General features: G+C 36.0%; 1 protein-coding gene across 1 annotated transcript; it reads right to left on the bottom strand.

Annotated features, from left to right (window-relative positions):
• Positions 1–641: 641 nt before the first annotated feature.
• LOC120134670 (dynamin-related protein 1C-like) lies at positions 642–14903 on the bottom strand. Its single transcript, XM_039151113.1, has 16 exons — positions 14629–14903; positions 14470–14533; positions 13986–14090; positions 12750–12851; positions 12348–12398; positions 12176–12237; positions 5060–5150; positions 4885–4949; positions 4405–4599; positions 4143–4262; positions 3979–4049; positions 3305–3530; positions 2700–2750; positions 2184–2424; positions 1513–1652; positions 642–906 (listed from the first exon to the last, which is right to left on the bottom strand). The coding sequence occupies exons 1-16, from the start codon at positions 14758–14760 to the stop codon at positions 781–783; spliced, it is 1842 nt and encodes a 613-aa protein (XP_039007044.1). The 5' UTR covers positions 14761–14903; the 3' UTR covers positions 642–780.
• Positions 14904–16995: the final 2092 nt, after the last annotated feature.

The raw sequence follows: 16995 nt of genomic DNA, 5'->3' as shown, positions 1-16995 counted from the left end.
ATTATCCCGAATGTAGCGTTCCTTGTCAAGATTTGTGATGTTCATTGGGAATTTTTTGCCATTCTTATTTCATAATTTCGATTAATTCTGTTAATTAACCGATAACCAAAGTTTTAAAAAATCCTTAATCGTTAACCAACCGACCCAAAAAAAACTTCAATTCGATCGGTTAATTCGATTAAAACCAAACTTTAAACAACCCTAATGATGGTTGATCCTTGTATTGCTATTACTTCTAATGTTGTGCATGTTAATTGTTTGTGTAACTGAGGCTTAATCCGTACTGCCTTAAAGTTGGTAGCACCTGAACTATTTTTTGTACCTAGATCTTACCTAAACTTGGTAAATTTTCTTAATTTGATCCTTCAACTTGCATTACCAATCTTTTTTATTGCATAGCAGTCTTATAATATACTTTTAATACGTAGAAGCTGATGTAGCATATAAGTCCATGTCATGAATTTGACAGATTTGTGCTGAATGAAACAAGTAAAAGTTTAATAATTTTAGAAGTAGCAATACAAGGATCAATGAACGACCCTACACTGTTAAAATAAAAGAATATACAACCCTTCGTTATCGTTCCGAGCCAAATAGAACACAGTGATTTGTTTATTAATTTTGGTACCATTTCAAACTATCCAAAGGCGAATCATGAATCATTGTAATTAAAACTACCAAGTTCATACACAAAATCGCTGCAAGAATATGTTGTCCATATGTAAATGAACAATTCTCTGAAATGGACGTGACAAATATGGATAAATGTGTATAAAGATATCATTTCCAAGCGACTGCATCAATCTCATCTCTGGCTGATTTGTAAAGCTCCAGTCTTTTGGCAATTTGGGATCTCCTCTCCATCAGTTGGGGGTCCTCATCTAACATCGCACTAAGCCGTTCCTTCTGCATAACCATCGCAAAGATTTAGTCGTAATCTAAAAAAAAGCTTTTAGCAAGGCTCGTAATGCAGTAACAAGACAACAGCAACATAATGCAGTATCTTTATCCATTTCACGGCTGCATTATCTGAGAAAAGTGCAGATCAAGTAATGTATGTACGTGGCATTTCATGCCTACTTTCCCATATTGAAAGAATGATACATCTTGGAAAGGAAGACCTTTTATGCAAGTGAAATAACTAGAGCCTAGAGGGTGTAAACAACTCTTCAAGGGGAACTTAAAAAATCCTATCCTACCAATAACACGAGAATTTGTCTAAAATGTTCACCATTGATGCTTATAAAATTGTATACAGTTGTTTCTTTTCATTATTGATATGCACAGAACATAAACATATTCAACATTGAGTCTAATTTCACTAGTTTTCCTTTCTGATAAACATCTACAAGCTCAGGGGCAGGGGAAGTTGAGTGTAAAGGGGTTACAAAGAACACTGACTAAGACAAGCCTCTCAAATGGGTGTACTCTTCACATTCATTTCTTTAAAACTCAACCAAATTTCTTCAAATATGTGCATAAAAGAAGTAAAATTATAATAAGGTAATTTACCTCTCTCCTCCCTATTTGGGCATAAAAGTTGGTCAGCAGAGACCTCTTGGCCTCTCTGACTTGGCAATAAACCACAGCTTTAGGAATGGTATTCTTCAATGTATCAGAAACCATGGCTATATAAGCGCTAACATTTGATCCTGAACCAACAAACACACATTTTCCACTGCTTGTTAATCAATCAATATTGTATATATTCTCCTTTAAGACTAATGTTTGAACATTATTTCTATTCTAAAGTTAGTCCTGCAAATAATTAAGGAATTTCCATAGTTTCAAGAGTACCTTGAATTTTAAGAATAAATAGAATTCAGATTATTTTGAAAAACTACTCTAAATTAAGTGCTAATAGGGTCTTCGAGCACAAATGTCTTATTTCATCACACAAGTATGAACACAAGAAAGAGCTTAATTCTTATGATTATTAAAATAGTTTGCCATATCATAAAGAAGACTAAATTTAAATTTGAAACTAGAAAGATAAGTAAAAATTCTAGTAAAAAATAAGACCTATTCAAAATAAGCAAAATACTTTCCTTCTCTTTGTTCAAAACAAGCCATTTGAGGCTTTGAGCAGTTAAAAGTTATCAAGTGAAGTTAGTTTATCGCAGCACTCCTACCAAACAAAGCAAAAGTGTAGTAACACAATCAGCAAAGAGAACTTCACATACCAATCCTTCTGAGCGAATGATCATGGTAAAGATCATTATTTGGGCCGGGTGGGTTTGCATTCTTCTCTGGTTTCCTCTCTGGTTCTGCATGAAGCTTCCGGAAAAAATCAGCAGTCAAGTAACTGGACTCCATCTCCACTAACCGTATAACTGTTTTACGACCTTCTTCACGAAATCTTTCCAAAGCTTCATTTGCAGCAGTAGCTATGTCATTTTGAAGTGTTGGGAACCGCTTCAATTCCTGTGGTTGTTTCCAATTAGCATATTATCTATAGGGTCTATTATTAGTTTGAATGAGTGCATAAAGAAAAAGTTGTAAGATTGAGTCAACTTCTAGGAACCCACAAAAGCAGCATGTAAAAAAAATCCACTCACACACATACACTTTTTCCTTTTTCCATTTCATATAAGAAAAATTTCAATTACAAGTGACAAATCATGAAAATGATTCGTTGGAGCCATATTTCTCCCCAAAGATTCATGAAAATCAAATGTTTCCAGATAATAACTACTTACCTCAGTTTCAGCTATTGACTTCCTCACAAGTTCTTTCAAAACAAAATGTACCTGAAGATCAAAGCATGCAAGATAAAAGTTTCACTTTTTTGCAAAATTATTTAGGAAGGAATGAATAGAAATTGCAATAAAAAACAACCTACTAAAAGAAACACAAGCCCAAATGACCCTCGTATGCGAGTTAGACTCATGAGAACCAAACAAATAAATCTCCCACAAATACTATACACAAAATCTTCTTGTCAGAATCTTCCTGTTGGTCTACGACAAACCAGTAACATATAATGTAGATTAGTGTAGATTGCGTATAATTAGGGAATTATATTCCCAAATATCTAGCTGATAACATTTAAGGATTTAACTGCTGATTTTGTGTAATTTTTCCTAGACTAGACTAGGTGCCACTTTTATCAATAGAAGGATCAAGAAATACAGAGAAATAATCTTCTTCTCTGCACATGCCATTTTTCTACATATAATGCATCTTCACAAAGTTGAAAGTCAATCAAACAACAGCAGCAATAGTAGAAGTATTATAGCATCTACAGTGTGGTTGTGTGTGTCTGTACTCAAAGTAAAAGTAACAGCACGGGTAAGAACATTACAGCATCTACAGAAGCTTCAGCTGGCCCCTTAAAATAGGTAATAGAACCATCAATGAGCCTTCTGTATCCTTGTTCCGGAGCAATCAAATGTGGCTGATAGCCATCGGCTTCGGTGACAACTTTCTGGACATTTTTTAATGAAAGGTGGCGATCAAAGGGGAGCTTCTTCAAAGCAGCTGGCAATTGGTGGTCAAAAACTCCATAAATCCGATCTCCTCCGGATCGCCTGAAGCAGCAACTTACTGTTTAATTATATAAAAATTTAAGGGACAAGTCTCAAATTATACTACAGGAAATGGCATAGCTGACAACATCAAAAGGGAACATACTATACAACTATAAGAAAATAATGCCATGAGATTTATAGAACTTTCTAGGACGTAGCCTCATTTTTATAGTTGACTATCACTAGCACCATATACAAGCCAACCAGACAATACTGAATAGTAAGAGGTCACAACAAGAGCTTTAAAGATTGAATAATATGATTCCTTAATTGTAAGTTTACAATCACTAGACGAATACCAATATGTCAACATACTTTTAGGAATCGAGTCTCATAACATAAGAAATTGAACGGAAAGTAGAAATACTCTAATAAGAATTATGCGCCGACCAAAAACTTAAATCAAACTGGTATAGAAGTTTCCATGCTGAAAAAATTATGCACTTACCCTCCATCCAGGTGCTCCTTGAAAACACGATCAAATGCACGACAAAGTTCTAAAATCATGTACAACTGGGCCTGTACATACATTTAATATTGTTCAAATGAACAGTTGAGGAAGTATCCATTCACAAGTAAAGCAAACTGATTTTGAAAGGTCTAAATTTTTACCCCTCCATCTGCTGCAATAGGCCTGCCAATGCGATCCAACTCTGCATTGAGCTCCTCAATTGTCTTATTTATCATAGCAATGATGCTTGGTATGCGCTGCCTGATAACAAGCTCTAAATGCTGAAATAGAATAAAATTTAAAAATAGTTAAAATAATATATGAATATAAGGACTCGTAGATATACAGTGAGATGCCAAAGCTTCTGTGAGTTAATAATATTAAAATTAATTGAAGCAAACAAAATAGAAAGATGAAAAGCACCTGAGACAAAAGTTTTGCAAGATACTCTGATCCCATCCTACTTGCCAAGTGTCCATAATCAGGGCTTGTTTCAAAATATTCACGCTCTTTTCGACGAGAAATAATCATATCAACGTTCTTATTGATGTCAGCTTGAGAACGATTCACAATTCCAACCCAGGGATGTTGTAGCCTATATGCCCTTCCTTCGAGAACCTGATATTTATATCGAATAACTATAATGTTCATGCATGGTTTTAATATCTACATGAGAATTGTTCCAACTGATCTGACACTACACAAGAAAGGAAGTATAATAATTTCAAATGGAGCCCTTAGGCAATAAAGCAAATTTAAAATAAATCATGGACTGTGACACTGTCATGTAGGGTTTGATGATGATTTTGTATAGACTATTATCTGCATATATAACTTTCAGCATATATTATGCAAGCATTCCGTGACCGAGTGGCAAAGCAGTAAGTATGATTAAATACATACTTCTGTAGCATTTGTTCCCTTATCCATCAGATCAAGCTTTGTTAGCACCCCAAAAGTTCTTTCACCTGAACACACAAAATATCATGAAAACATAAATCTCCTTGCTCATAGGCAAAATTCCTATCACATAACAATGCATCAGAATAAGGCAGAATAAAGCAGATGTTCAAAATACCTGATGGATCCACTTCTCTTGCAAGTTTAATGGCATCTGAAGTGGCAATATCTTGATTGGCAGGAGTAATAGCCAATATGATGCAGTTAGGCTACATAATTGAAGACAAACTCGGTAAGAAACATAACAAAAATATCAGAGCTGCAACATTAGGACAAAAGCAATTTCAGATCTTGCTTGTTGAAGGCAATGGAGACAGATAAAATTAAGTGGTCTCAGGTTGAAGGCATAATATGTTGTCAAAGCAAAATGTTATTGTAGCCCAGTTCGTTTATTTTATTTATTCTTTGTTGTTTGTGTTCTAGCATTTGTTACCCAAGTGCTAAGCCCATTTATTTTAGTTGTTTGTATCGCACCTGAATGTGGCAAAAGTGTTAATTGTATCACATTCAGTATGTTTGAGATTTACTGCAACCTATCCAGGTTGTGCCTCCCAAGTCTCTACCCACTTCTAATAGGTTTCGGCATGGATGTTTAACACGGTAGTAAAGACTAAGGTTGTCTTTTTAATGTATTTCTCGTTTGTCCCCCAAATTTCTCGATCGTATGATGCCAATTTGTTTTAATTGTTAGTGTTGGTCCAATACATGGGAGGAAGTGTTAACTGATATTATCCTCCACCGTTGAACTATCTATAACTATTCTCAATTGGTTTTAGGCAGGATAACTAACAAGGTTGTTAGCATCTTGATACCAATTTTGAAGAACCAGCTTTGGAGCCACTAAACAAGAAATCTAAGACACTTTCAAGAAAGCTGAATTTTTTAAACAAATTTTAACCTATGTTAAAGATTATCTCTATGGAAAATTTTGAGTACAATGAATCAAGCTTAGTTAGAAAACAGCTCCTCTTATTTAAGATAGACTGATATAATCTTTAACAATGAATCACATCAATTTGTGGTGTGAAAGCAATGTAATCCATGAATATTGGACATTAGTCCAGCCATAATCTCCATAAGAAGTTATTAACAAAGTGGCACCTTATGATGCATGAAAGGAAGATTGAAGATATTGAATAGATAGTTGAAGCGTAAACTTGCAAGTGTTTCATGATTGAAACAGGGGACACAAACATAGCACTGACCCTTTAATTACTGAAAGCTCGTAATTGCACATTGTATATTTAATGCAGATGCCTGATCCAGTCTAATAATCATCTATTGCATCATTGTGCACCCGTTCCTAATTAAACCATGGTTACTGTTTTCCTGGATATATATCCTCTTACTGGTATCTTCAAAGATATTTTTGAACTTCATGTTGTGCAGAAAGCGTTAAGGAATGAGGGCATCAACGTAAAGGTTGTTAGGTGGGGTTTTTCTAAGAATGCGTGCCTGGTTGTGTTCCAATCGGTGGAAGAGAAGAATTTAGCAATGGAAGGAAAATGGGAAGCTTTGTCCTTCTGGTTTGAAAGGTTGGAGCCGGTATTGGATGAGGAAAGCATTCCCCGAGCTTTTTGTACGATCTCCATGATAGGAGTTCCTTTAAATTGCTGGTCGGTTCCGTTCTTCACTAGGGTGGTATCCAGGTGGGGCAAGTTAGTGAAGATTAAAGAAGAAACTGCTCAGAGAGTGGACTGCAGAGTTGAACAGATGCTTCTTAGGGTAGTCAGCCCTTTTGACATCCCTGATCATACTTCAGTTACTACGAATGGAAGGAAATTTCTGATAAAAATTAAGGTTGATGGGGGGGATGATTTCTTTCCTGATTTTTCAGATCTGGCTGAAGAGGTTGTTCCAGAGGATCCTTCGGTGAAGAACTCCTCCGGATGGAGCACAGAGGATGGGTAGGCACAGCATGGAGGTCACGTGGGATGTCAGGAAATGTCAGAAATCCACAATAGGGTGCTGGAGTGGGTTGCAGACTCACAACGTGGTAATGTCACAGATTCCGAGAGAGTTGTCTCCTCTCCACATGAAAAGTCGGAAGATCTTTTTGAAAGTAATAAAAGCGGGAAAAGTATGGGGGGGATCTTTTTAAGCTTGATAATGTTGACCGGGAGAGTGGGCCTTATTCAGGCCTTGGAGGGCATCAGTTGGTTGGTCTGGAGCAAGAAAACTACCTAAACTCTATGGGCCGTAGTCCTTTTTCATCAGATACAGTTAAGGATTCAGTAGGGGTTGAAGTTGGAGGAGGGGCTCCGGTTGGTTTAAAGCTGATAAGTTTAAGAGATGGTTCACAAACCTGCTCTGCAAGTTCGTTATCCATGAAGACTGCTCCGGTTGGAAGGAAATTCATCAGAAGTCATAAGAAAACTTATAGTAGGTCGAAGTCTAGAAAGATCTGGAATCAGGTTGTGGAAAATTGTAATAATGTGCAGGATTGTAAGGAAAAGTCACGAGGGGTGTTCAATGGTGAGACAGGAAGAGCTTTAATTTCTAGAGGTTGTCTTTCTGATGTTTCCGAGGCTGCTGGTTTTTCGATAAAGGAATTGGACAGTTCTTGGGTGAGCAGACCATACAGGAGAATTAAAAGGTCTCTATTTAGGGAAGCTGTTGATCATGCTAGTGTTGATACTGTTTCCTCATCAGCTTTTCTTTTGCTGGTTGAGGAAGCAATTGCTACATGGGAAATTAGTAAGATGCTGGGGATATCTTTCAAGGAGGAGAAGGAAGCTTTTATACAAAAGATTGTTGAATTGGAGAAAGGGTTGAGTGGGGCTATCTGACCTCGAGATTTGTATGTGGGCTTTCTGGGTTCTTTTTATTTGAGTATCATGACTAAGCTAAGTATCTTGTCTTGGAACGTTAGGGGTTTGGGTAAAAAAGAGAAACATAGAGTTGTGCAAAAACTTGTTTCTGAGAAAAAACCGTCGTTTCTTTTTCTTCAAGAAACAAAACTTGAAAAATTACCAATGTCTTTTTTAAGGAGAAGTGGTTTGAATGGGTTGCAGGGGTTCGTTGAGTCTCCAGCAATAGGTTCATCTGGTGGTATGTTAAGTTGTTGGGATGATAATTTTTTTGAGATTGACGATCAATTTATTCATATGAGGTTTATTGTTGTTTTTGGAAAGATCAAGTCTAACCACCTTAGGTGTGGCTTCATAAACGTTTATGGTCCGTCTGTGGAGGAAGAGAAGGCTGCTTTTTTTGATGAACTGGAATTGTTTTTAAACGGGTTCAGTATCCCTTTGTGTGTGGGTGGGGATTTCAATGCCTATTTGAATGAAGAGGAGAAGTTAGGCAGAGGTCATAACAGAAATTCACTGGAAATTTTTAATCACTTTATTCAGCAAACGGGACTTATTGATTTGCCTCTTGTTGGGGGGAATTTCACATGGAGCAGTTATCGGGATTTGCCTACGGTTGTAAGACTAGATAGGTTTCTGGTGAACTGTAATTTCTCAGCAGAATTTTCCGGTATCAACCAGTTTCTTTTGCCTAAATCTATCTCCGATCATAATGCAATTTTCCTGGAGAGGGGGGTAGATAATTGGGGTAAGAGACCCTTTAGGCTGTTCAATTATCTATTGTCTGAGGATGGTTTTGAGAAGATGGTTGTTGAGTCTATTAAGCTGTTCAAAGAAGAAAATTCAAGAGCTGGAATTTTGAGTATGCTTAGGAATACAAAGTCTGCCATTAAGTGCTGGTCTGGAGATAGAAATCAATTTCCTCGAATGGACATCTCTATGTTAGAGGACAAAATTCATCAGATTGAAAAGGGGATGCAACATCATCCTCCTTCCAATGATGTTGCCATTTCGACAGAGTTGAGGCTTTTGAGAAATGAACTTTGGAGACTTCTTAGAATCGAAGAGCAAATTTGGGTACAAAAGTCTAGAGAGAAGTGGGTCAAAGGTGGTGACCGTAATTCAAAGTTTTTTCACACTTGCGCTTCCATTAGGAGGAGGTTGAACTCTCTGTATGCTCTAAATGTTGATGGTGTCATCACCAAAGATCCAGGTCTTATCAAGTCTAGTGTCAGGGAGCATTTCTTTAAAGCTTTTAATTGTTGCTCAACAATGGAAGTGGAGGGTATTAACTTAGATTTCGCAAAAATTTCCCTGCAACAGAACCTATTGCTAGAGAAGGAGTTTACGGAAGATGAGATTTGGGGGACCATTAATTCTTGTGATAGTAATAAAGCCCCTGGGCCAGATGGGTTGAACATGGGTTTTTTTAAGAACTTTTGGCTTAGCTTGAAAGGTGATATATTGAAATTCTTCCACAACTTCTATTTGGGTAAGGAGTGGGAGCATGGTATTAACCATTCCTTCTTAACTCTCATCCCGAAAGGTTCTAATGTTGGGAGTTTAGATGATTTCAGACCTATTTCCCTTGTAGGTGGGATGTATAAGATCCTATCTAAGTGCCTCGCGAGAAGATTGAGATGTTGCATCAATGATATTATCAGTGAGTCTCAATTTGCTTTCATTCCTGGGAGACAAATTTTGGATTGCTCTTTTATTGCTAATGAAGGAATTGATTTATGGAGGAAGAGAGGCTTGAAGGGTTGTGTATTTAAGGTAGACTTTAAAAAGGCTTATGATTCGGTAGATTGAGACATTTTATTTAAAGTTATGGCGAAGATGGGGTTCGGTTCTAAATGGTGTAGTTGGATCCGGATGTGTGTGTCAACTGCTTCGGTGTCAGTTTTAGTTAACAGGGTTCCTACTGATGAATTTCCTATGGCTAGAGGCCTTCGGCAGGGTTGTTCCCTGTCCCCTCTGTTGTTTAACCTTGTTGGAGAACTGCTTAACCTGCTGCTTCGTAAAGCAGTATCTTCGGGCCTCTTCAGTGGTCTGGTGGTTGGTAAAGATGAGGCCTCAGTCAACTTATCTCATCTGCAATTTGCAGATGACCTAATCATTTTCTGTAGTGCTTCGAAGACTCAGATTGTTAATGTTAAGAGGATCCTTCGGGTGTTCGAAATTATGACTGGTCTGGAACTGAATCTGTCTAAGAGCAGATTATTTGGGATTAATATTAATGAGGAAGAGCTTCTTCAGTGGGCTAATGCTATTGGATGTCCTATAGGACATTTTCCTGCGGAATATTTGGGGTTGCCTCTTGGTGCTAAGAGAAACTCTATGATGTTGTGGGATCCGGTAGTTCAAAAGTTTCATTCAAAGCTAGCCGGATGGAAGGCGAAGACTCTATCAATGGCAGGGAGGTTGGTATTACTGAAGGCAGTTTTGGGTTCCCTTCCTATCTATTTCATGTCCCTCTTCAAGATGCCTTCTTCGGTGAGTGTTAAGCTGAATTCCATCATGGCCAGATTCTTATGGGGGGAGGAGTGGAGGCTAGGAAAATCCATTGGGTCAATTGGACAAAAGTTTGCTCCGATAAAAGTGCTGGAGGTCTTGGTGCTATGAATATAAGTCTTATGAATAGAGCTCTCTTAGGGAGATGGTCTTGGAGGTTTGCTAACGATAAAGACTCAGTGTGGAAGAGGGTTATTTGCTGTAAATACAATTTGGATCCCAGTTTACTGCTGTTTAACGAGAAACTTCCTACACATGCTTCTTGGATTTGGAAATCGGTGGTCCTCAACCATTTCAAAAATGATAAGTTTGGAGTAAAGTTTCGTAGCAACTTTAAAGTCAGAGTGGGTGATGGAGGGAGCATTAGATTTTGGTTGGATAGTTGGGCACATGATTCCCCTCTTAAAGTGATTTTCCGAGGTTGTATGTGCTGTCTATAAATAAGTATGGGAAGCTTTATGAGTTTGGGGAATTTCGATCTTCAGTTTGGTCTTGGCATGTTAATTTGAGAAGGAATTTGAGTGAATGGGAATTGTTTCAGTACTCTGATTTAATGACTCTAATCCACAATATCCCTCTTTCTCAGGAGTTATCGGATGGGTTAGTCTGGTATGGCAATGGGGAAGGTGTCTATACTGTTAATTCGAGTGTTAAGTCATGCAGGCCTGTTGGTATAACAGATCCCTTTTGGAAGAAGTATGTTTGGAGGGGATCGGTGCCTCCTAGAGTGGAGGTCTTCTTGTGGCAGGTCGTGCACCAAAGACTGCCAGTTAAAGTTGAGCTACAGAGGAAAGGAGTTTCAACTGTTGTGGATGTTGCTTGCCCTTTTTGCGGAGAGGCGGATGAAACCTCAGCACATTTATTCTTTTCTTGCTCGGTGGTGTGGTCCTTATGGAATAAATTTTTGATTTTCTGGGGAGTTTCTTCAGTTTTTCAAGACAATGCTCACAGCTTTTTGGTCGCTTGGGATGAATTGGTACCTAATTCGAAAATTTGGTCCTTCATTCCGGGGGTGGTTTTATGGACAATGTGGAAGGGTAGGAATGCAATTGTTTTCGAGGGGGGAAGGTATATCAAATTGATTTATTCTTTTTGGCAAGGTGTAGACTGGCTGCTTGGTTCTTAGCTTACTACAAGGTTGTATCTATCCCTAAGGACTCTCTTATTTGTGACCCTTCACTTGGGGATTGCTGCTCCTTATTAAGCTCTCCTATTATCAAAACTGTGTCCTGGTCTAATCCTCCAGAAGGATTTATTAAGCTGAATGTGGATGCGGCTGTGACTGCAGATTGGAGGAAGAGTGGTGTTGGGGGCATTCTTAGAGTTCATGATGGTTCGGTGGTGGGCTCTTTTCAAGAGGCTGCTGGTCCAGGTCCTCCTGTTTTGTTAGAACTCAAGGCAATTATGAAAGGGTTATCTTTCTTTGACTCGTTTCAGCAGCGGTTTAAGGAAAGGTTAATTGTTGAATCAGACAGTAAATTAGCAGTGGATTGGGTCAAGAACATCGACCGTTGTCCCTATGTTTACTTAGACATTGTGACAGCTATTGTTGGCAAGGTTAGTGGACTGAATAGTAGTATTAGATGGGTTGCTAGGTCAGCCAATGTTGAGGCTGATAGTTTAGCTAAGGCTGGTATTGGATAGATCTCTGTTTTGTTTAGTTGGGTTTCTATTAGGTTTTGGGTTGCTTATTTGTATGATAGATTGTATGGTTGTTTTAAGTCTTTGTAACTTGTGGTTATCAATGAATTATTGAGGCACTCTTTTCCTCCTTCCGCTGATTAAGGAGCACCGTGTGATCCGTTAATCATGAAGGGGGTTTTTAAAGAGGCCTACCTTTCCTATCAAAAAAAAATATATATGTTAGCATTAAAAATCATTTACAAGTCAGCAAGAGTCAAGTAACTCACCTTTTCAACATAAGAACGGACCATATTTTCAATATCTTCGACTATACTATCCGACTGTCCTTCTGCAAAAGCCACAGTTAAAATCATCATGATTAAGGATTCTGTATTGTACACTTACAAGGGAGATCAAATCCAAATCACTTTAGCTTTTCAAAAAAAAAATTATTTTTACCTACAGCAACCTTTGTCAGCCCAGGAAGATCTATAAGTGTCAAGTTGACAACTGCCAAATAAAAGCAAACATATTACAGTCTTGTATCAAGAGCATAATTTAATTTGCTCAGTAGAAAAATCAGCTTCAAATACAATGGACTACAGGATAAAAGTGTACAAATGAAGCACAATTGAGAATTACTAATCCTTCATTCTTAACATTAGTTAACAATGTCACTAAATAATTATGGTGAGAATACAAACACACACATATATATATCAAAAGAGCGTTCATAAACTTAATATTAGCAAAAGCATCAAAACAGCATGTATCTTTCATTCTGTCTTTATATTGTCTTTATATTGTCCAATGAATAACTTGCATACAATATAAAATCAAGATAGAGGTATAAGGGTAGACCATTTGGAGAATATATGCTCAAGTGAATTGGAATATTAGAGATTTGCTTTGTTTTCCCAGTTATTCGATCTGTTTCATCTGAAATCTCCTTACGTACAGCAGCTGCATAAACAGTATTCATATCACTTGTTAAAAATATAAGCATCTCAATTTTGATACAGAACATGAAAACTATAAATTTACAGGGGGGAAATGGCTAATGGTGGACCTGCAGTCATATTTAAAGTAAAAAAAAAATCATTACAAGGAGAAGAAAAAAATAAAGAACTGGAAAGTGGAAAGCACAATGTTAGTGAGGAGAAGAATAAAACCAATTTAATCTCAAAAGAAAATTTTTCTAGCTTATCCAGTGCAAGTTGAATTCACCATTCGACGGCTACTTGCATAGTTGTTAAGAATGCTTGTTGAGTGCATTTGTGCAAGGGATGATATCAATCTGAGAGTTTTTACCCAAAATAAAGTATAAGAAGTAAAAGCATCCTTTTACGTCCTTTCATTGCACTGAATGATAGCTACCATAACTATGAGTATGGTTCTTTGTGTATCTCATATGTTAAAGTTACCAAATCAGCACTTATCATGGTTTGAAACAATCTAATCTAATATTAAAGGAGCCAACCACAAAGCTTCTTACCTTAATGGCATAGATATTCCAACCATGAAGCTTCTTACCTTAATGGAATAACTAATTTTTTTACAACTTATAGCTCAAACATGGAAGACAAGGTTTTTTGTTTTCCTTAACCTTTTCAAAATATCTAGATGTAAACAAGAATGTCTATTTCATATGCAAGCATTTCTCTTACTTTAAAAGGGGATGGGAAAAGATTCAATCAAGTTGTACTTGTACCACAATGAAATTATTTGACATATACATTACATATGAAGATAAGTCCTGAAGAACAGAAACCTCATTCTCAACCTATATCCCATAAAAACAGGAGGGTCAGTGCCTCACATAAAGCAAATCTAGAGCACTAATGTATCAAATAAATACAATTATTTCAAAAGGAGCAATACGCACTCCTCATAAAACCTGTATACTCGCAAGTCTCAACTAGTACCTATAACCTCTCCAATTCCCTAAAGGAAGAAGAAACTGAATTTCATGCACATATTACCAAAGAAGAAGAAAAAACGGAAACATAAACAGAATATAAGCTATAAATTTTGAGAACACAAGTAGGTAACAAATTCAAATTTTTAGATAATCGAGCATCCTAATAGATGTAGTACCAAAATCAGTGAATCTCCTCTTGGGTGCATGAAGAAACTCAGCATATTCAGCCCCTGATTCTGTCTTATGAAGCTGCAACACCAATGGCCTCCGTGTAACAATCCCTTAAAACGCAAGAAAAAAACAAAATTAGATTTTGAAAGGAACATGTTCTTCATCATAACTACCTTCACATATCATCTAGGTACATGTCTTTTATTTTATTTTTTAGTTCGGGTATATGTCATTTTAAATCATAATTACAAGTGAAAACTTTGATTTCAATTTTGGAACAGTGATCGCGGCAAAACAAGTTCAGTATAGTCGTGATCTAAACTAAAACTATGCTCAAATGATTTATTTGGCTAAAATTAGTAACACTGAATTAATATATTTATATCCAATTATATCACCTTCCAATCAGCAAGATCCGACATTTAAGTGTTTAGTTTTCCTATTATTCGGTGTTTTATTAAATTTCCAATAAATTATATGAAACTTTACCAGATCCACGAGGTAAGAAATCCCTTCCTACAATGCTCTCCAAAACCGAAGATTTCCCTGAACTCTATTTTCCAATGATAAAAAAGGTTTAAATAAAAATGAAAAACAACAATAAAAAAGAGAGAAGTAGTAAACGAATTGGTTTAATAGGAATTTGACCTGGCCACCGACAACAGCAACAGAAGGAAGAGCTTCCCATAGTGACATTCCTTGGCCGCCATGATCGCCGAGGACAGTGCAGGCTCTTTGGATTTTGTTTACGAGACCGATCAAGCTCTCCATTGTTGCCATCTTTTCAACACCAAAATGTAGGGCTTTTGGATCTGACACGAGAAAGCCGGATCGGAAATGGGTCGCTCGGATCTCCGATAAAAAAAAATGGGGATGGAAGTTCGATGTTGCGGAGAGAGAAATAAACAAACAAATGAAGTGAAAATTGTGTTTTTCCTCTTTCAAATTTATTATTTTTCAAAAATAAATAAAAGTGGAAATCAAATCATGGTAAGTAAAGTAGTTAAATTTTTTTTTGTTAAATTCTTATCGTAGTCCCTGTATTAAACACAAATTGTAAAATTAATGTATATACTTTAATTTAATTTTTGTCTTTATATTTTAAATTTTTTGATATGTTAGATCCTAAGCCGAACAAAGCTATGAAATATGTTGAGTTTAACATTAGTAGTAGTCTTGTAGTGCATGTAAGTTATAAATTTAGCTTATATTTTCTAATTTAATAATCTTAAGTTCTTATAATTTAATTATATTATTCCTATATTTAATTGAATGAAGACTAAAATTGATTTTAAAAAATAAATAAAGTAGAATATTTAAACTAAATATATAATTTATGTATAGCATAGGAACTAGTTACCTAATTTAACCTCGTTTTCTCTAATTTTTGTTTTAATATAAGTGTGTGGTGGGGGTTATGTTCCATTTATACCCGTAAAATTTTTAGTTTTATATCTTTCTAGGATCGTTGGATAACAGAAAATCAAATGTTGAGATTAACAGTAAAAAATGAGAAGATGTTTAATGGGAGGAAACAATGAGTTAATCTCAGCCTTTAATTTCTACTCATCCAACGATCTAAGGGTAAGTGGATCCTAACCGTATATATATATATGGGATAAGAGTTTTGTACATATTTAAGACTGTTGAATAAGTGAAAATATATTGTTGAAACTAATGGTAGGAAATGAGAAGATATTCAATGGAAAAAATAATAATGAGTCAATCTCAGTCATCTGTTTTCACTCATCCAACGATATTAAATTTATATAAAATTAAAGAGTTTCTACCTTGTGTAATCGGATCTTAACTCTATATATATATATCATATCCTTGTTTTGATGACTAAATTTTAACAATTTTTAACAGGAATTAATTGTTTGTTGAATATTTGACGGTGTTATGATTAAATATATTTTTTCATAATTATATTATTTGATTTTTTGAAGAGAAAAAAGTCCCTAAAAGATTATATTTTTTTATTTCCTTTGATCTATTAATCGTTGGAGTATCTGTTTTCAAATTTCAAATGTGAAAAATATATTATGATTTCATATTGATTAGATAGTAGAGATTATATATTGAAATAAATTTTCTTTGAGTATTGAGTTGAATTTAACAAGTTTTATTTTGAAAAAAATTAAACTGATGAAATGGTAGAAGATCTTAGGATGAGTTCGATGATAACTCCAAGGGATAGAGACGACATTAGAAGAGGATGATTTTTATTTTTTCTTATTCCCAAAACTTAAACACCAAACTTTTTTTTATTTCATCACAAAAAACTTTTTTTTATTTCATCACAAAATTTTTTTTTTCTAAACATCAAATTCCTTAACATATATGTCACTACTAAATTGTACGTTTTTCTCGAAAGATCACTGATGACCAGTATATTTATCGATCTAACACCGGTCAGACTATATTTTCCGATCTAATACCCTTAGCAGTAAAGCGTGCCCCCTGCACCGCGCTATATGCTGATTTGGCGCCACGTGGGGTAAGGTGCGCCCCCTGAAGCGCGCCTTATACTGACATGGATACACGTGGGTATAGCGCGGCATCTGGGGTGCGCCTTACGTCACGTAGAGGTATAGCGTAGGGTAGGGGTCGCGCCTTACCTTTAATTCTGAATTATATATAGCGCGGGGTAGGTGCCGTGCCATACCTTTATATAATTATATAAGACGCGGTGCAGGTACCGCGCCTTGTATAGCGACTTCGACTATAAATACCCTTCTCCCCCGTTAAGTTCCTCAAATCTCCTCACATCTCTCCTCTCAACTTATAAATTAATACAACAATTCCGTCAACGAGTCAATAATTATGACAATCTTATCATATTTGATTTAGAAGTTCGTGTGATTTTTCGTTATAAGGTAATTTTTTTATAAATTTTTTTATTATACTTATTGTTTATTATGATTATTTGAAAAAACATTATATTAATTATTTTCAATTAATTTATGTGTTTGTAAAATTAGAAAGCGGGAGCATACGTAGAAATAGTTTTGC

This window comes from Hibiscus syriacus, unplaced genomic scaffold, assembly GCF_006381635.1.
Source record: "Hibiscus syriacus cultivar Baekdansim isolate YM2019G1 unplaced genomic scaffold, ASM638163v2 tig00110597_pilon, whole genome shotgun sequence".
Lineage (NCBI taxonomy): Eukaryota > Viridiplantae > Streptophyta > Magnoliopsida > Malvales > Malvaceae > Hibiscus > Hibiscus syriacus.
The sequence above is the reverse complement of the archived record's forward strand: the minus strand, read 5'-3'. Positions and strand labels throughout refer to the sequence as shown.

Excerpts from the sequence above, each read along its gene's own strand:
- LOC120134670 (XM_039151113.1), bottom strand. The coding sequence starts at position 14,760 with ATGGCAACAATGGAGAGCTTGATCGGTCTCGTAAACAAAATCCAAAGA. Across the intron at positions 14,534-14,628 it reads TTGCTGTTGTCGGTGGCCAG|AGTTCAGGGAAATCTTCGGT; the intron begins GTCAAATTCCTA and ends ATTGGAAAATAG. Across the intron at positions 4,950-5,059 it reads AAGAGAAGTGGATCCATCAG|GTGAAAGAACTTTTGGGGTG; the intron begins GTATTTTGAACA and ends TTGTGTGTTCAG.